The 20,878-nt window shown below is 42.5% G+C and overlaps 1 protein-coding gene across 15 annotated transcripts in view; it reads right to left on the bottom strand.

Moving 5' to 3' along the window:
* mbnl1 (muscleblind-like splicing regulator 1) overlaps window positions 1-20,878 on the bottom strand; it is a 43,268-nt gene that overhangs the window by 3,701 nt on the left and 18,689 nt on the right. For 4 of the 15 annotated variants that reach the window (XM_085378006.1, XM_085378005.1, XM_085378004.1 and 1 more), the window contains exons 3-11: window positions 7,611-7,826; window positions 7,227-7,439; window positions 5,548-5,787; window positions 4,516-4,569; window positions 3,124-3,277; window positions 2,201-2,236; window positions 1,448-1,539; window positions 965-1,009; window positions 137-208 (exon numbers count right to left, since the gene is read on the bottom strand). In XM_085378006.1, coding sequence (XP_085234132.1) covers window positions 152-208; window positions 965-1,009; window positions 1,448-1,539; window positions 2,201-2,236; window positions 3,124-3,277; window positions 4,516-4,569; window positions 5,548-5,787; window positions 7,227-7,439; window positions 7,611-7,826 — 1,107 coding nt within the window. In that variant the 3' untranslated portion in view covers window positions 137-151. The remainder of the gene's footprint in view (window positions 1-136; window positions 209-964; window positions 1,010-1,447; window positions 1,540-2,200; window positions 2,237-3,123; window positions 3,278-4,515; window positions 4,570-5,547; window positions 5,788-7,226; window positions 7,440-7,610; window positions 7,827-20,878) is intronic. The other 11 variants (XM_085378008.1, XM_085378010.1, XM_085378011.1 and 8 more) reach the window with 11 other exon arrangements.

Below are 20,878 nucleotides of genomic sequence, written 5' to 3'. Positions count from 1 at the left end.
GTGTGGTTAGAAGCTCTGTGTGCATACAAATTCAAGGGAAACTTGAAGCAGATAATATGAGTCACACAAATGGAGAAAAAAAACCAAACAACTTGTGATGAATAGAGAAAATGTGAGGGTTGAAATAGGAACTCACTGTTCTTGAGAGGAACTACATCTGAGTCAAGTACTTGTGACTACTCAGATGATCTGCAGATATTATTGGAATCTGGGGATAGAACAACAGACAAGAGATCAAATGAAGGATGCTGACGCGAAAACGGACAAAGCTGAGGCTGGCCGGCGCAAATAAGTACAGATCAACATATTTTAACATCATCTCCTCGCATTAAGATGAAGTTATTGCTGGAAAAAACAAAGACAAATATGACAAGCTGGGGAAAAAAAAGCAATTTGGCTACAGTTGTGGCACAACTGATGCAGACACTTCTGGATAGCAGGGAGAGAGGAGGAGTAAAAGGAAGGGAGACACGAGGTGGGAGTTTGGGGCGGGGGAGGTGGATGGGAAACTGTCAGTAAGGTGGCTTCCCCCATGCAAATCTAAGTCCTCCATGTTGTTGACCTGCACGCCTCGGTAAAATGCATAAAACTAGTCCAGGATGAAGAACAGCTGCATAATGGTTCATCTCGACTGTTCATCAATCTTGTTTAATGGAAACCTATGATTATGCAATGCAGCTTGCTGCTTACAAAAAAACGCCTCCAACAGAACTGAACTTAAACACGCAGCAAGTCATCTTACAGACTGATTTTATAACTTTTTTTCCTGACATTAATAATGAGTATGTCCAGCTTTTTAACACAAAGAATATGGTAAAGCTTTGCTTTACGTGCTGGAAGAAGCAGCAGAAAAAAAAGAGAGGAAAAAAAAAAGCAAAGCACCAAAGGGCACAGATAGCAACTATTGCACAAGCTGTGCAAATGGCTCTAAAAATGTGGGGAAAAAACACTGCCTCATACATACCAATTGCATGTATTCGTTGGAAGTCAACTTTGATAAGGAAGAGTCCTCAAAATGGGAAAGGACAAAAATCGAGGTTACAATGAGGACACACATTAAAATACAATACAGCATGTTTTTGTTGTTGTTGTTGTTGTTTGCTCTTTTTAAACACAGGTATATAATCTAAGAAAAAGAGTTATAGTTAAAATGGACAAGTACTACTAGTTTATAGCACTGCTTGTGTTCACAAAACTTTATGTTGGACTGTAGTGTAGGCCAACAAGAGGGAGTCCTGCTGTTTACCCCTTGCATTAACACACAAGCATTCCCAGATTATCCATGTGCACTGAGATAGATAGATAGATAGATAGATAGATAGATAGATAGATAGATAGATAGATAGATAGATAGATAGATAGATAGATAGATAGATAGATAGATAGATAGAGAGGGAGAGAGGGAGAGAGGGAGAGAGGGAGAGACTGAGGAGGTAGAGGTGCAAACCTGATTGGTGGAGGCAGTTGCGAAGGGAACGCTTGTGGCAGATGTGGTGGCTGCAGACACAGTGGCTGGAGTACCACCGTGCATCATGGGAACTTTTTTGGAGGGAAAATCATGTAAGCAAAAAATATACAGGAGGAGCAGTGTAGCCACATACACACCAGGCAAATGAGGGAAGGAGAAGGAGAGAGAGAGGAGGTCAGAGAAGGGTTCGATTTAACTGGTTCCCTTTCTTCCCTCTGCCAGCACTGATAAGGATCAAACAGTCTGAGATCGCAGTCTGGCAGCAGCAACTTACTTCCATATTTGCATGTAATAATAGTAAACTGCTGCTGTACTCTTCCAGTAAAGAAAAACAAAAACTAGAATGTGGCAGAGGGAGACAAAGGTCACCACTCTAACAAACCCCCCTCAGTTTTGTTTAATGTTTTCAAAGGGTTTCTACAGGTGTCAGGTTAAACCAGCCAAAAGCCAAGTTTAGAACGAGCATGAGGACAAGTGTGGTCGAGCAATATATACGGCAGAGAGGTCAAAATAACGAAGCTCAGTTAAACCATGAGGATGTTTTTATACATGAAATAAACAACATTTATATAAAACATTATTTGCTTTTGCCTCAAATCACGGAACCAAAGGACTGACTCTCAGGTCACCAAACAAAAATGCTTACAAATTGTCTATGAACACAACAAAGTACATTTCACTAAAACTGCGACTCAAACAAACAACAACTAAAGAAGGAAAGCCGGGACCTACCAACGCTGGCTGCAGGTGTCATGCACAATATTGAGCCTGTCCATCATGCAGTGCAACAGGAAGTGGATTGGATAGGGAAGAGAAATCAAAACAGCCCATCACAAGGTTCATTAGAGCGAAGGGAGAGATAACGTGGGGGAAAAAAAGGTTAATATCTCTTGGACACAGACATCAGTGATTGGAAAAGGCGAAGAGGTAAACTCATCATCAGAAAACCAGTTAATTAAGTGAATCTACAGTTTCATCTTTGGTGCAAATGACAGAGTGAGAGCAGGGCTATGAGTGTAACTACAGAGCATTAAACATTACGTACATACTCTAAAAAGAAGTGAGAGGAACAGCAGATGTGTGCAGAAGCCAGACTCTTCAAACTGGTGTTTGTTACCAGATACCATTACCCAGCCCCATTCATCCCAGCCCAAGCCGAAGCCCCTCTTCGAAATATGAGTGATCACACCGTGAAAAGTCTAACAACCTACTAAAAAAAAAACTAAACTAATACAAATTATTTGGATTACTAGTATTCATACCTATCATCCTGGGCCTGCATTTAATATGGGGTGAAGGTAGCTATAAAGAATTATATTAAGGCAATTAGTTGACAGATTGAAATAGTAACCCATTTTAATACCTACTGGCCATGCAAAGCCGGACAAAGCATAAAGCACATTTTTTCAAAGCTCTCTTTTAACACTGAAATACACACATGCAATCCCTGCAAGCCTAGATTAAAATCTAGAGTTATCACTTGCCTATTTTTTTTTTTTTTTTTAAATCCCTCTTTATAAAAGAAAAACAAAATCTGCTCTGTACTGCAATCTACCACTCTGTCCAACCCCAGCCAAGCAGGAGCCAGGTTAGACTGATCCAGGCATCCACTCAGTTGGTAAGAGCACTCGTTGTGGTCGCTTTGGGAGCCATACCTGATGGGAGGAAAGCAGCCTGCTGCTGAAACTGCATGCTGGCCAGGGCCTGTTGGTACTGGAGCATGCCGGTGTTAAACACGGCAGAGGCCCCGTTGGCCTTCTCCAGGGCTGCCCGCTTTGGCAGGGGAGCCATGACACTAGGGGCGATGCCCTGCCCATCCAGAAGGAGGGAGGTCAGTGAAAAGGAAAATAAAAAAGCCAGAGAGAGACAGAGGTTAAAAAAAAAAAAAAAAAAGAGGAAAAAGTAAGACAGAGAGAGAGAAAGAGAGAGAGAGGGTGTGTTGAAAGAGGCAAAAACAGGAAAGAAAACAAAAGAAGGTACATACGTTAGAGGACATCCGAGGAGCACTGTCACAACATCCTTGTGTGTACAACAATAACAATATCATTATATCATCAGTAGCAAGCAAGCAGCAGTCTGACACAAGTACTACACAAGCAGGAGCATGGTGCCTACTGGAGCTACTAGCTAACAAGCATTCATATGTTCATTACATTGGATTGTTAACTCTGCAGTCTTAAGGCTGACTAAGTGCAACATAAGCAAGCATTAACTATTAAAACAATAAGGCTGCTAACAAGTGGTGTAACAGGTAAGAAGCACAGAGAAAAGGGAGGCTGCACTGCTAGCTCCATGATAAACTGTGTAAGCATGTTTAAGTGATGGTTCACTCGCAGACAAAAACGTCAAAAATGGTCTTAGGCCAAGGGACGTAACTCAGAAAGCGGATCCCTGCTGTTTAAAAACCATGAGTGCTCTCGCGTGCGGGCTTCATCTTGGCTTGAGGCCATTCTTGAGGTCTGAATATCCGTGACAACATTTGGTGATGGAGTGAACTATCATTTGAACTGTAATAATCTGTTACGGTGGGATCACTCCTGTATGGTTTTAAAGGCTTTCCCTCTTAGCCCGCTCACCACCACCACCATCACCACCCCCACCCTTATCCATCTGACATGCACTAGCGACACAGACATGCACACATTTGATTGAGCTGCTCCACAACACTGAACACTGACTTAAGACGTTACACTGAAGCCATGCCACCGTTTATAGAAATTCTACTTCCTTAGCCCTCACTGACTGTTGTTAGAAAAGCTACGGGTGATGAACTGATTGTGGCTCCGAGAAAAATGACGCATTTAGACTTGGTGCTCGAGGTGATCTGTACAAGAAGAAAAGCTGTTTTGGATGCGACCGTTGGGTTTTTTTTTGTAACCCCGGAAAGCCACAATCACTTTATCACAGCCAATCATGACAGATCAACAAGAGGAAAAGACAGACATTGCACTGAGACAACAACAACAGAAATAGCTAGGTATCATTGGTTAAAACACTGCGCTACAACAAAGCCACATGCCAAGCTAAAAGGTGAAAGGTCATAGTACCAGGTCAAAGGTTGCGTCGAGGGGTCGCTTCAGTGATTTGACAGCCGACTGAGTCTTAATTAGCAGGCAGCGAGCACATGATGGCAATGGGCCAATGGGGTTCAAGCGCATTAACATAAACCAGCAAGCAGAGGTGCATCATGGGGGCAGCAGTGCAGTTTGGGTATAGGTGAGAAAAACAAAAACAAATAAAAAAACAAATCATTGGAATGCAAATATACAAGGGGATAACAGGACTAAGGCATGCACAGTGTGGACACTAGCTCTACTGCTCGACAGTTAAATGATCATCAGGAATCGATGACAGCTACTCATCTACATTAGTCATTGTCACACAGAGATGGATGAATATAGCGAGGAGAAAAATTATTCAACCATTACTGTAAGCGATTCTCAGTGACTGAACAGGAAATCATATGGAAGCACATATTCACAGGTTTCCATTTCACTGTGCACATCAGTCAGGTTCACATTGCAACGCTTCACCCCGAGCTTTCTGTTTCGCTACGTCAATAAAAGCATGTAGAAAACACTTTGATCAGCACTATTATTCACCCGTGCTATTACTGTAAGACAGGACTGAAAGCACAATGAATCCTTTATAATAATGTCAAGAGGAAGAGAAGTTATAGGTAAGGAAGCACAGAAACAATGGAGTCACAATTAAGGCCAGGCCATCAGAGACAGAGACAGAGAGGAACTGGACTCTCTACTCGTGTTCTGCGATGATAGAAAAAGGAACAACAATCAAAAAAAGGCTTAGCATGGGAATAACGAAGCTACTAATGCACTATTGTCCGATCCTTCTTCTTATCATCCAGATATGAGCAGGTTTCACCTACATGAACATGCAGACCTTTAAGGTTGGCCTGGCAAAAGCAGAACTGAGAACGCTACATTATACCAACCAGGAAGGTTATGCAAGTTGAGTACGAAACACAGAACACATCTGCTCTACAGTCGCTAACCCTAACGTAAATATAAAGCCAGTTGTGTGGGTGGTAAATGAGTGTGCTTCTGCAGACTGCTCACCATGGCTGCGGCGGCTGTGGCCTGGTTCACCTGGTGCTGGGCAGCCTTTATTTTGGCCTGCAGGTGAGCCGGCGGGTGGAAGTACTTGCACTTTTCTCGGGAGCACCGACCCTTGATGTAGTCCATGCATACAGTGACGGTGTTGTCGTTGGTGTCGATCATAGTGCTGTCTGCGGGGTGAGCGAAGCGACAGTCGTTCTCCCCCCGAGAGCAGTTGCCCCTTTGATACTCCCGACAGACCTACAGACAAATGGGATGAGGCGAATGATAACGTGCAGGCTCCATGTCCAAATTCACCACCGCGGGAGAAAACGTTGTACAGAATATTTATATGAGATTTCTTTATTTATTTTTAATTCAAACCTTATTTAACCAGGAAAAATAAGACCTTTGAGATAAAAAAAATCTATTTTACAAGAGTGTCCCAGCTAAGAAAAGGCTCAGTCCAACAATAAGTCGCATAAAAAACTAACACACACACATCTGCCAAATCCACCCAGGCAAAAAATAAAACTAAAACACAAAAACAACCAAAATCTATAAAGTTCACTGTCAATAAAAATGATGACCTTAGTAAAAGTAATAGTCTATGTCCAGTTCACTTAAAATTGCCTTAAATTCAGATTTGCACAGAACACAGAAAAAAAATCCTGTTTTATGCACTAAAATCTCAAATATTAATATTATAATACAAATTGAAGTGATTTGATCTAAACCAGTTAACCCGTGAAATTCTTTCAGCCTGTGCTGAGCCTTCCTCTATCCATCATCACAAGATATATCTGGATACTTCCTGTTCAACTATTAGTGAGATCCTGTAATGCATTCAGAAAGGTCCACACTATGTTGAACCATTTCTACATTAACACAAATACGTATAATCTCATAATACATTTTATCCCCTATACACAGCTATGTGTTGCATCTCAGACATTTGTAAGTACGAGAGACACCAGAGGGCAGCACTTTCTTTTAAATTAGGCACACATAACGGCTGTTGCTTTCCTGACATCAACTCTGCCTTACTCCTGTGAGCGTTTCAGCAGTGTGTGACTGAACATGCTTTATACCGCACTATGCTACTTTTGTGACATGATGCTATTAAACACACAAAACTGCTATTTTAAATGGTGGCTGTGTGATATTGACACATAAAAGGTGCTATTTAACGACAACGTGACAAAAGTGTAATTTTAGTGCGGTTTGTATACGTTGAGCGCTGATTATAGCTTCAGCACTCTCTTCTAAATAACACGCCTCTGTTGTTATGCTCGTCTTGTGCCATTGTGTGAAACGCAATGAGCGAAAGCACCATCTCCACGGGAACTTAATTGAGATGCAGTTCATCAGGATTATACGAGTGATAAACCGATGACATTTCATCACAGTTTATCAACCTGTTTTTTATTTTCTTTCAGTTTGGTTTCTACTTTGCATAATTGCACCAGCTATTATAATTCAATTCCGTTTCAGAAACTGTTTATGCAAATCAAGTAAGGGCACCATTATTCTTATGCTTGTTTAGCTGCTTGCCATCAATATCTGTCTTGTTTACAGGCTCATTATCATTGAGGTTAACTCTACTCTGACTAACAAAGAGATACACCACGAGGAAGAGTTTGTAATGGAAAGTTTTTCATAGAAGAGATGAGATCACACTCAGTCAGTTTGTGTTTTACCTCAAGTCTGTCTGTTCTCAGCAGTTTCTGGGCTGCAGCGGCAGCGTTGGGGACTTGGCTGACTGCAGGGCTGGAGGCCATGAGGACAGGGGTGCTGGACAGGATCTCTGGAGGCATCAGGCTTGGTGACACAGGGCTTAAGTAGGGATTAAAGGCTGCAGCTGCTGCTGCGCTTGCATTGGTGGCCAGGCCTGGTGTCACCGAGAACATCGGCTGGAGCAAAACAAAATAAAGGCAGAGGAATTAAAGGACAGCGGGGAGCGCAAACTGCGATCTTTCCGTAAAGACACGCACTGACATGAAGGGGACTCAAAAGACGGGAAAGAGCCACGCAGACAAGAAGGAGCCATATATGTGTGAGCTTTTACATGTATGTAATCTCACCGTGGGCAGTAGCTGTGGTGTGTTCATACGTGTGTGTCCTCTCACCATAGGTGGTAGCTGCGTGCCAGGCATCATGGCATTGGCGAGCTGCATCTGTTGGGCGAGCATGGCCATATTCTTCTGCTGGATCAGATTGTTCCTGCCATTGATCTCCAGTTGGGTCTTTAGATGGGGAGGAGGGTGCAGGTACTTGCAATTCTCCCTGGAACAACGGCCCTGAGAGGAGTGGAGAGAAGTGACAGCATTTAACGCCAGATTCAGAAAGATGCTTATATGGCAACAGGGTACAGACAAACATTATTGACTTTATATTGACTTTAAATTGATCAGCTGGAGTAGTTTGCCTGTGCCAAAAATTCGCAGATTTCAGCGTTTTAAGGTTTATGGCAACATTCTTTTATTGGAATTGACGCTGATTTACATCAACAGTTATTGGTGCCTAATGTCTTGGCAGCTACCAAACTGGCCGTTATAAAATTTGTATAGACATCCATAGTCTTGAGTAACAACTGTGAGGATCGCCAGCTCCTGTACGATTGTCACGATGCCTGCTAAACTAATGTCATTCCTAACACTCTCGGCTTGGTGAGGGTGCTAAACATTATATCAGCATTACTTCAAGGCTTGGCAGACTAAAAAAACCAAAAAACCTCTCATTATTCACAAGGGGTCACCACAGCAGCATGGTGTGTTTGATTTGGCAGAATTTTTCAATCCAGACACCCTAAAGGGATTTGTGTCTCCTCATAGATCTAAACAAGCTTTCACTTGTAAACCTTGTAAACCACTACACTGCGCACCACCTTTTGCATGTAACAATAAAATATGAAAAATGAACACATGGTGCATGTTCAATCTAGTTACACCATGACCAGATGGCGGCGCGCACAGACGCAGCGGCCCGGAGCTCCTACACTTTTGTCGGGGACCAGGAGGCATACAGTGCTGCCAGGGCCAACCTGAGAAGAGGCATCAAGACTGCCAAGCAGCAGCACAGGAGGCGTATCGAGGCCAGGTTTGAGAACAACACAAACCCAAGGCAGGTCTGGGAGGGCATCAGGGCTATCACGGACTACAAAAGAAGAACACCATCACCCTCAGCCGACAGTTCTACTCTGGCTGAGGATCTAAATCTCTTTTATGCCCGTTTTGATAGGGAGAACACCGACCCTGTCCTGTCCCCTCTCCCCTCAACCGACCCTGCTCCGGTCCTGAGCACTCATGAGCTGAGGCGTGTGTTCCGGAGCACTAACACCAGGAAGGCGGCCGGGCCGGATGGAGTGCTGGGCCGGGTGCTAAAAGACTGTGCTGCGGACCTGGCGGACGTCTTCACCTCTATATATAACACCTCGCTGTCCTGTTCACTGGTACCATCCTGTTTCAAAGCAGCAACCATCGTTCCCATCCCAAAACAGTCAAATGTCACATGTCTGAACGATTTCAGACCTGTGGCACTCACCCCCATTCTCGCCAAATGCCTGGAGAGACTGGTCATTAAACACATCAGAGCTGCTTTTCCACCATCCCTGGACTCGCACCAGTTTGCATACAGGGAGAACCGGTCAACCGAGGATGCGATCGCCACAGTGCTGCACACATTACTGAAGCACTTGGAACACAGGAACACCTATGCACGGCTCCTCTTTGTAGACTACAGCTCGGCTTTTAATACCATCCGGCCATACAAACTCCGTCCCAAACTCCACCAACTGGGACTTAACTCCTCTCTGTGCAACTGGATTGTGGACTTCCTCACTAACCGTAGACAGAGTGTCAGAGTGGGTAAGAACACTTCTTCCACCCTTGTGGTCAACACCGGTGCCCCTCAGGGGTGTGTTCTGAGCCCTCTGCTATACACTCTCTTCACCCATGACTGTATTTCCTCCTGCGCGTCCAATCTCATTGTTAAGTTTGCAGATGACACTACAGTGCTCGGACTTATATCCAACAATGATGAGACAAACTATAGGACAGAGGTGCAACAACTAGAGTCATGGTGCCACGACAATAACTTGGTCTTAAACACCAAAAAGACCAAGGAGATCATTGTAGATTTCCGGAAGAGGGGTCATAACAACCATCTGCCTCTCTTCATTGGCAGTGAGGCGGTGGAGAGGGTGAGCAGTTTTAAATTCTTGGGGGTAACTGTGACCGAGGACCTGTCCTGGGGCAACCATATCACCTCAGTTGCACGGAAGGCCCAACAGCGCCTCTACTACCTGAGGAGACTGCGGAGCGCACACATTCCCAGATCTCTGATGTTGAACTTCTACAACTGTGCCATCAGCAGCGTTCTGACGTATGGATTTCTAGTGTGGTTCTCCAGCTGCACCATGGCCGATCAGCAAGCACTCCAGCGGGTGGTGAAAGAAGCTGGCAGAATTATTGGAACAAGTCTGCCAGAGATCAGTAATATCTTCCCCACTCGCTGTCTGAGGAGGGTGCACAGTATCCTGCGGGACCAACATCACCCTGCGCGCCACCTTTTCCATCTGCTGCCCTCAGGGAGAAGGTACAGGTCTATACAGGCCAGAACATCCAGACTGGCCAACAGCCTGTATTCACAGGCTGTGAGGCTCCTGAACTCTCTGCCCCCCTCTCACGGACAATAACCATATCCAACTTCTTAATAGCAATGAACTGGTCTGCATTGGTGCATCATATCTTTATTCTCTTCCCCCTCCTGCCCCCCCCCCCCCCCTTTCTTAAATAGATAACTATCATATCTGATATCATATCTCACAGTACAATAATATTGAATGGGTTGCATTGTTGTATTTTGTCATGTTTCTCAGGTCTTTGTCTGAATTTCTACGAACATTATTGCTAAGGATTGTCTTATTGCATTGGAGTCACACTGGGTTAAATATGTACACTTGGGTTTTAAGGGGTATTTATTATTTTCTTCTTTTTTTTGGGTTGTATGGAAGCCCCAAATGCAATTTCATTGTTCTTGACAATGACAATAAATAAATAAATACTAAATACTAATACTAGTGAAATCCTGCATCCTTGTTTATAGCTACTTCAACGTCAGACACTCAGTTTCACATTGGGTCTGGCCTGAGTCTATCACTAATTGTTAACAGCTTGCTATTTCTGCCAGTCCCAGCTGGGACATGTGTGTATGTGTACACTAGCCCCAGGAGGTCAACTGATGCTGCGCTGCTTTTCTCCAGACATCCAGCTTGGCTACATGTCTAAATGGTGCTAAAAATACCGTCCACTCATATGATCTGTCTATATTATATCAGCAGTCATCCGGAGGTCACGCTTCAAAGCCTCTGAATAATAATCTAAGACAGGGATCCCTTTCTGCTGCCTGTTGCGAGTATCCAATTATATATTCAGTCTGGAGAGGAGTAGTCTAGGAAAAGGTCTGACACACTCAAGCGCATTCTTGTGCAGGCAAGAATGCATATGCATTAATGCATGCACATTGGGGTCAGGTTCCTCTAACAGGTGGCAGATGTATGTCACGCAAACATGAGAGCGCGCACACAAAACACGTCCGCAGTTTAGGAAAGGCGCGTATTTCCTTTCAGCTCTGCGGTACAGCTGATCTGACTGTGCTCTCCCTCGCTGACAGAGCTGACCCCACTGGGATTCATTTCTATACTCTGTCATGACTTCATCTCACTTTTCCATCTCCTTTGCTTTCACTGACACTGGAGCACCGGACAGGTGCAAAGGAAACAGGAAGGAGCACTGAGGGGAAATTTAATGGCAGGGGGTCCTTTTGAAGGTATTTTGTTGTATCCACTTGTCTGAAATTGTGATCTCAAGTTCTACTTGGAGCTCCTTTTAAAATGACAGCAGATTGTGTTGCAGATAGCTGGTTAAGAGCAATTAAGACAGATGCATGGACTATGACTACCTACACGTCTCCCTTATGCTCTGTGCCTGCTATCTTCTCTTCTGCTTAGATAACAAAATGGAGCGCACAGATAAGGGGCCTGATATTTTCATTATTTCTCTTTTTATATCAAAAATCTGATGAACAGCTATGAGACAGCACTGTGTCATTCAGAAAATGTGTTAAACTTGCTATGAAATTCTAGCAGTGATAGCAGAGAGTAAAGATTTGCTAAAGTTGAATAAAAATGAACATAGGACTCATTTATTTAGTGAGAAGACAAACAGACACAAAGACAGAGCCATAAAAATGGCTTATGCAGATTAGCTATTCACATTTTATGTCACACAGTGTCAATGAGTCAAAAAATGTGTGGCTATTTCCTAATGCGCAGGGCAAAATAGATGTTTGAATCAACTTAAAAGTTTCATACTGATCTAAAACACATTATACTCTTTTTCTTTTTTTGTTTTTATTCCTTTCTGTCATGATCCTGGGTCTGTTGACCCAGCGTTTTGAGTTTTAGTTTATGTAAGCCCGTCAGGTTTCCTAAGTTCATTTGTTATCATGCCTAGGTGTTTCTAGTTCTTATTATTTCCCCCTCGTGTTTCCAACTATGTTAAATCTCCCCTGCTCTTCATGCGTTTCATGTCTGTGTCTTACGTTGTCAAGTTCGGGTTGTCATGTCTATGTCTCTTTATGTTTCCTGTTTTATTGTGAAGAGGTCTGGTGTTTCTGTGTTCATCGTGTTCAGTTTTACTCTCCCACGGTGACGTCATTATGTTCATGTGTGCCAGCTGTTTCCCCATGTGTTCCCACTTCCCTCATCATCCTGTGTGTATTTAGTCCGTGTGCTTTCAGTCATTTATTGTCAGGTCGTCTGCTCATCCATGTCTCATCCCCAGGTACCCATGTCAGTTCACTATGGTTAAGCTTTTTCATGTTTTGTTATTAGTTCACCCAGTTTAGGTTATTGTTTAGTTTTCACCGATGCCCGATTATTTTTACCCTCATTGCTAGCCTCAATAAACGGCTTGTTTTGTTTATCCACACTACGTTTTGGTCTGCGTTTGAGTCCTCCTCTGCAACACACATTCAGTTTTATTTATATAGTGCCAAATCACAACAACAGTCACCTCAAGCTGTTTTATATTGTAAGACAAAGACTAAACAACCCCTCATGAGCAAGCACTTGGTAACAGTGGGAAGGAAAAACTCCCTTTTAATAGGCAGAAACCTCCATATAATCAGCCCAAGGGAGGAGTGGCCATCTGCTGTGACCTGTTAGGATTAAATGCAGAGTGCTGTATAAACACAAAGTCAGTGGAAAAAGGTGAATGAAGAAGAAACACTCAGTGCACCAGCAGCCAAGGACTATTGCAGCATAACTATGGAGGATTCAGGTCACATGATCCAGCCCTAAATATATACTATCAAAAAGGAAAGTTTTAAGTTCTTAAAAGTAGTGTCTCCAGAAATCTAAACTGGGATAGGCCTGAAAGCCTCCCATTCTACTTTTAAATGCCCCAGGCACCACAAATTAACCAGCAGTCTGAAAGTGAAACGCTCTATTGGGGTGATATGGTACTATGAGATCTTTAAGATAAGGTCTGAATATTCAAGACCTTAAATGTGAGGAGAAGGATTTTAAATTTGGCACTAAGGTGTGTGTTCAAAAAAAGAGGAGCTGAAAGCAGGTTCTAATAGCACTCATCCAGAGAGTGACAACAACATCCAGAGAGGGGAGGGAGAGTGTGTGTGTGTGTGTGTGTGTGTGTGTGTGTGTGTGTGAGGGTGAGGGTGAGGGGTAGGTGAAGCGGGGTGGTTGTAAAGGCATAAAAGATCATGTTGCGCTCACCTCATATGACCTCAACCGTCAACTGCTGGATTTGTTATTGCAGTTTTGTATATGGACGTGTTTTTGTGTTAAGGCGGGCAGAAAATAAAATGCTGCTTTGATTTTTAGTTCAATCATTTTGAGAAAAGAAAATGTCATCAACCATCACTAGCAGCCATTTTGAATTTAAAAAAAGCAGGTCACATAAGAGAAAGCACTCTGATCGCATGGAGAGAGAGAGAGAGACGGAGAGCGTAAAATGAAAGTCATGGTGACTCAACGGCTGTAACAGTGAAATTTTAGAAGTTGCAGAAGTGATCAGTTTAGACCATTGCGAGCTGTCGCAAGCAGGGTGGGAAGAAAAAAAGAAAAGAGATGCAGACAGGGATGAGAGGAAAACGTAGCCCCTCGCGTCGTGTTTTTGTCTGTTACTGTGACATCACCAGCCTCGAGGAGCAGCTACAGATGGTGTCCACGGTAACAGAGCAGTCAGACACTTCTCCTCTAATACACAGTGACTCCTGAAATCCGCCCGATCGCTGCCAGAGAGAGAAGCTCGCCAAAGGAAACGCTACAGATAGAGCTTGCCCTGCAGCCACGACTAGTTAAGGAGCATCTTTCACTGCTTGTCTGCGTTTCCATCGCGAAAAAATTCAAACTATGTCGACGAAAGATAGATACATCACCTCCGATAATTCTTATCACTGACCAGCTCTTTCGACTCCACCATGGGATCTCAGTCTGAGCAGGACATTGCACTGTCTCATGATAATGACGGGATTTAAGGATAATTATGCAAATCAAACGTGGGCTGGGCTATGGAAGCTTCAAATTCTTCTTTTTAGGGATTTTTCATAATACCTGATAATGAGTGAATAGATGAGTTTGTCACTGCTTCATGCAAGACATGTAAAAACAATCAAAAATGATTCATCCACATCATTAGCTGTTTCCCTCATTCTCTTTCCCTAGAATCAGTGTAGGCTGATGAGCAGAGGGCATATTTGTCTTCATTGTTCAAAGTGTGTTTCAGGAAAGTGCTTCCAAGTTCAGGTGATAAGAACTATGAGGGGGGTTAAACTACATATTATAGGTCATGATTTAGTAGAATAATACGACGTTAATACAGCGGGGCTTTTTCACCAAGCAGCCGCTGCACTACTGAACTTTCCCTGCCTTCTTTAAGTTCAATCCAGGCCATGTTTTATTTTAATAGTGAGAGTCTGCACTTCCCCCGGTGAGCTCAGACTTGCCAAAATCCAGGCCAAACTGGAAACAATAATCCCACTGGCTACTGGGCAGGCTGTTTGATGATAAGTTGCAATAACATGTCCCACCCTGAGCGCACTCTCTTCTAGCTCTCTGTCTCACACTCGTAGACACACACCCAGCTTTGGTGATTGTGTGGGATTTAAACAAACAATGAACCAATGAGTAAAGAATGCTGGGTGGGGCTGTATCCCATCCTTTTAAGGAGCACACGTGAAGCATGCAGCAAGATGTTGCACTGTGCATGTGCGCGAGCCAGCAAGAAGGAGGGAAACACGAGACAGGTGAAGAAAAACGTCTCTCCCGTGAAGACTATAGTTAAAAGTATTCAGTAAAATGGGGGCTTTTGTATCCATTTGACTTGCAACCTTTAAATATAGTTTGTTATAAAAGTCTGAATGGATTAAGGCCGAAAAACCAGATCATCTCTGAACTGCTGCTACATTATGAACTGTCCACACATGTCTTAGACGAGCCAGCTATTCTTGCATGTGGCACAGCTAAACAGCGATATGCAGCATTCAGTTATAATTCTGCTCTTTTCAGGAAAACGCCTGCAGAAAACAGGTAAACTGTAACTTCAAGGTCTTTTAAAGTGAGGCTAAGGAGATTCCTAGCTTTATTGTTTTTGGTTTTATTTTATTTTTCTAACATATTCAACATGGTCACTTGATTGTTTCAGTTTTTACTGTCTTATTTCTGGTATCAACGTTCTGATTTAGTGACAGCCCTACTTGGTAGGTTTACATTTCGTATATGTCAAGATGCAAACATCAGCGGAACCACTCAGTCTCCAGTTTATTAAACTTTTTCAAAGATTCCCCTAAAGGTTAAAATTTAATCAACTGAAACAGTGATTCTGTTTGGACTATATTTAACCCAGACTAACTATATGTTTGCCAGATGCTAGTGAAATAGGAGCTGGTCTATATTTTTTATAGTTCAAATTTTGTAATTTAAATACATCACAATCACTTGAATTCATTTTGTGATCTTTTGGTATGGTGGCCCTGAGAGGTAAAACGCCACTAAAGAACACAAAGCACAATGGACGCGGTTTTGGGGAGACAATTACGTGACTGACGAGCTACAGAAGTGACAGAAACCGAAGCACGTGAAAGACTGCACTGAGACATGTTTAAAAGAAGCAGAGGACTCATCTGAGATGTGTGTTTTAATCACATGACTCAGATGATACTGTAGACACATGTTTGCTATTATCCGTTTACTGTTAGCTTGTCATTTGCGCAGCTGGTCGATCAACACTTCTGTTGTATTTGTCCTCTCAGGGCCACTGTACTTTGGCCCCCTCAAAAAAATAACTGGAAACTCTGCAGCATAATTTCCTGAGGACATCAATCTGTCCAAACCTTTTACTAAAAAAATAAATACCTAAAAACAAACACACAATATTCTAGTTACTGCAGGCTAACCCATTTGAAGCGTGACCGTGGATGTATTTATATCCTGCATACCGTTAACCTACATCCTTTTAAACACACTACAGAGACAGTTACAGTTGATCCAACTTCACTTCCCCTCTTATCTTTGATGCTCCAGCGTTGTGGTGTGATGTTATGGTGTAAGATTCAGTTGTGTTGAGTTGTGCTGTGAAGCTACTCTGTTCTCTGTACTGCGTTCCACTGACTTCTGTCTAAACATACACAGAGATGAAAGCCCTTTCTCTTCACACACACTCTGAATGAAGCTTTGTTCTGCTGGGGAATAGCACAGACTCAAAGGACCGGACCCAGCGGTTGGTCTCTTTGTCTACCATGCACCCAAATATGGCATAAAACATAAAATACAGCTAATTCAGTCAATATACTAATGTGCACGTTGACTGGAATTTCCTGGTAAAACAGCAAGCACCCAAATTACTGGAAAAAAGAGCGAGCCAGAAATATTCCGATGTGATAGTCTCATCTTATCCCTGCTAAATTTGCAAGCATTAAGTAATTAGCAATTCACAATCAATAACACCCATTTAGAGAAGAGAAAAATAGATTTTCTTTTCTTTTCAGTCACTTAATTTAGCATCAAATTAACAGCAGATTTTGAAGACAGCGAAGAAGACGGCAGAGGTCTTTGGAGTCTTAGTGATGTAGTGCCGTTTCTTTGCTGAGGCCTGCATGTCTATATCAGACCATAAACACGCACTCGTACTCATGCCCACATCTCCTTATTGGGGCTCAATGCACCCAGTAATCTGTGAAGTGAAGATTAGTGGTCAGAGAGTTGATGTGACCAGCGGGCCTTGTGGAGATGTGAAGAAAAGAGGGAGTGTCAATCTATGATAATAGCCATACTGGTTACGGTGACGCATCCCCGCCCTCACCCAACAACGGCAGAGAGAATGAGGATTACAGGCTAGAATAGAGTTACAACACGGACCACACAGAGTGCGATAAGGTACGTCGTGTGGCTGTGGGAAAAATGTGAGCAGAATGCATCAGCGGATTTTCTGGGTTTTAGGAGAAAAATATTTCGCAAATTGCAGCTGTGGTTCAAATGTAAACACCCACATGCATATGACACAGTAGCATCCACATAAAACTATTCATATAGACACAGACAGACACACAAAATGCAGGCTGAGCAATGAGTTATTCACACTCGAGAGGGTGTTGGTTCTCAGAAATCCCTCAGGTCAGATGTCACGTACACAGGAGCTCTGGATCCAAACTTAGACCTCCCTCTGTTTTTTTGTTTTTTTCTCACATGCCCCCCTCCTCTCCCTGTCTGCCTCTCTCTCTCTTGCTATCTCTTGATACACAAACCAACTTTCATGTGACTTTGTTTACATTAATGTCCCCCTTTCTCAGTTTAGCGATGCTTCTCCTCCTGCGAGGTCAGTTTCTTGCTTTTCATTATCCGTGATAACAGAGCAATCACACGAGTATTGATTTGAGCCGCAGCACTTTATGAAAGCCATCCAGTGCTCGCGACGTAGCCCGGTAACATTCATTTAATCATCTCCGAGCTCTGCCTCAGAGTGAGAAAGAAGAGTCGCTGAGCAGAAATCGCAAGTCTGAGGCAGCAATGACGCATCAATAGCAACACTGTTTCTGAAATGACTGAGGTGGGCTCTTTTTCTAATATTGGGCCTTCTGGGTTGAGAAATAAAGACTTTCTTTTATCTAAATGAGACATTTCAAAACTTAAAGCATGAGTAATGCAGTGGGATGCAATATATTCTCACTAAAGAATGACAAGTAGACTTACAATGCCCTGTATATATATATACATATTTATTTATTTGTTATAAAATATATAATACAGTCGTGGTGTATAATGAGCTTAGATTACAAAAGCAATCTGGAGACAGACAAAGAAAATGGGGAAGTGATCTTAATACAGAGAAAACAAAGTCACCTACAAATAAAGCCCCTTAGCCTGGGATGAGTTACGTGTACCAATCTCCTTCCACATTTTTTTGTCTTTCAACCAAGACTCCATCATTATCTCTATCACTTCAGAGTGGCAGCGTTGTGATGCATTTCAACCCTAAGCAAGACCTATAAAAGAAGGAAAAAAAGTTTAAAGGGGTCCTTTTTCTCTTTTATATACCTTCCTTTAGTCCCAGCTTTCTGCTCTCCCTTTTTTAACCCTTGTCACTCCCGCCACCATCTGCACAAGTCTCAGACAACAGGGGGAAAAAAGCCTCTTCTATCAGTAGCCAAGTAATAATGATTAGTTTAGTTTGCAGCACTAACAGATTTAATCTGGTATGTATTATCCTAATCTGATCTCACAGTCTGTAATCCTATCCACGGCTCTAATCCCACTGTCAACTGGCCTAATCCTGTTTCTGTGTGTGATTATGCCTTTCGGGCTTGGCACCAGCACGAGGACGATTTCACCCTCTTCCTCTCCTACAGCATTTTATCAAGTGGTTTAGCCTCATACTCTTTCTATTATGGAAGATTATATTCTGATATTCATAAAGTTTGCAAAAACAACAGCTGGAACTAGCAACAGCTAACTTGCAACTTCAGAATTAAATCCAGCCTAAAAGATTTTGCAAGCAAGGCTACAGCCACAAATGCAAGTCATACGCTATATTCTGCTGTCTGTGACCATCATATAAAGTAATTAGGGCTAATAATTGGTGTTCAGATTGTGTCACTGTTCCAGGTCAAGAAAACAACAACACATGAATTATCCTGCCTAAATTAAGCCTACATTTGAGGGTGTTGACTGTGACTCATTGCTCAATAACATATAATGAAATAAACGAATGCATAATGGAGAATATTTTAAGTTTCAGATTCGCCAAATAAGGTAAAAGAAGGTTTTCCTTGCGATGACAATGAAAACTGAATTGAAGACAAGCAGAAAGTGATTAAGACTGTTGCCATGAGTCTGACAGGCCCAGACACTGCGATTCTGAGAAGGAATGCACTTAAAGAAAAACAAGACAGGCACACAGAGAGCAATTGAGAAAGAGAAAAACACATGGACAGCTATCAACTATTTTTTTCCACTTTTTGCCTCACAGTCACTTCTAAAAAGCATGTGAGTGTGCAGCGCCTGACATAGCCTCCTTAATGTTTTGGCATCGACGGAGCGAAAAGAGGCAGGGTAAACGTGACAGCTGGACCGAGGAGAGGGAGTGGCAGAGTGAAAAGGTGTTATGAGAATTGAATCTAAGTGAGCGGCTGTGCCCTCAAGCTACGCGCTCACCTGTCTTGTGGGATTGATGATAGCCTAGCTAACTGTAGCATCTGCTAGTACTGTTATCAGTAACTATTAATAAAGTTGATATAATTTTGTTTCTTTGTTATAAACTATATAGCGTGAAAAATGTAACCGAATGGGCACACCTTGCAGTTCATTGTGTTTTCTATTGATTTGAATCACGGACCAGTGGCATTACCAACACTAATTATAAAGTATTGTGCCAAAGTCTTGACCCACCTCTCCATTTTTTAAAAATATTTTGCTTCCAAGGAGCCCGAATTTTTGTAACTTTTTAAAGGTGGGCTAGATCAATACTTCTCCAGGGTTTCTGAAGCTCTTTCCAAGTTTCTTTACTTAGACTTTGGCTTGTTTTCAGTCCAGTCCTTGTGCCTGACCATTTTCAGAGGAATTAAGCCACTTTAGACTGACCTATAAGTCATTCAAAAATTATAAGGCCACCTAATTCAAGGGATGAACCAGCGTTGTGTCTACATGCAAAGGACAATTTTGCAAAAAACACTTCAATACTAACTTTGTTACTGCACAAAAACACATAGTTGAGTTGAATTTGACTGATATGAATTGAAAAATACCAAAGATAACAGCAGCTTTAATGAGATAAAATAGTAATTTTGCATCAACAAGGCAAAATAAAAATCCACCAGACCCAACACAGAACCTGAGACACAGATCTTTCAGTTGATCCATCTACTGTTCACTGAAGCCTTAAACAGAAATGGTCTTTGTTATAACCTCAGGATAAAAATGCTCGGAAACTCAAGTGCCAGTTTTAGGACGTTTACTGACCACTTTTAGAAACAACCACAGCTAGTCGCACACATACAGGAAACTGTCCCACACATAACATTCCGGCAGGGAGAACCCTGAAAAACCTCTGAAGGTTCCGGGATGCAACGCCCCCAAACATACATTAACAACAAAACTGTCTATAACAGTCTTAGTGGAAGACTGGGTGTCAAGAAGCCATTCTTAATGAAATCAAACAGGAAGAAAAGGGCGAGGTATGCCAATTTAAACAACAAGTGGACTGCTCACGAAGTTACTATGAATCCAAATGTGAAATTCCTGGTTCAAATATTGTCCCTAAGAACAGAGGAAGTTGGGAGGTGAGTGTCTACGGTCATCTGTAAAACATGGTGGAGGCTTTATCATTTCCGCCAGTGGGGTTGGAGATCTTGCCAATTTGATGGAATTATGAACACAGAAAAGTACCATCAGATTCTGATACCATCTGGAAAGCATCTGATTGTCAACAGCTTCACGCTTTAGCATGACAATAATCCCAAACATACTGTTAATACAGTAAAAGCATACCTGGCCTCCCCAGAGCCCAGATCTCATATGACTGAAGCAGCTCGGGATCATCTTGACAGATAACAGAACAAAACGCAGCTAAGATCCAAAGAATAGCCTTGAATGTCCTTCGAGAAGCCTGGAGAACTATTCCTAAAGACTACTTAAAGAAATTACAAAAAGGTTTGCCAGCCAGAGTTCAGGCTGTGTCGAAGAATAAAGGTGGTCACACCAAATATTGACTTTTGAGCTTGTTAGAATTGTAAAAACCACTTTTTTGCCTTATATACTGTGTTTCCATATATTCAC

This window comes from Diplotaxodon limnothrissa, linkage group LG18 (assembly GCF_057381915.1).
Source record: "Diplotaxodon limnothrissa isolate DT_005_m linkage group LG18, D_limnothrissa_male_GT1.1, whole genome shotgun sequence".
Classification (NCBI taxonomy): domain Eukaryota; kingdom Metazoa; phylum Chordata; class Actinopteri; order Cichliformes; family Cichlidae; genus Diplotaxodon; species Diplotaxodon limnothrissa.
Note: the sequence above shows the minus strand (reverse complement) of the source record. Positions and strands in the feature narration are given on the sequence as shown.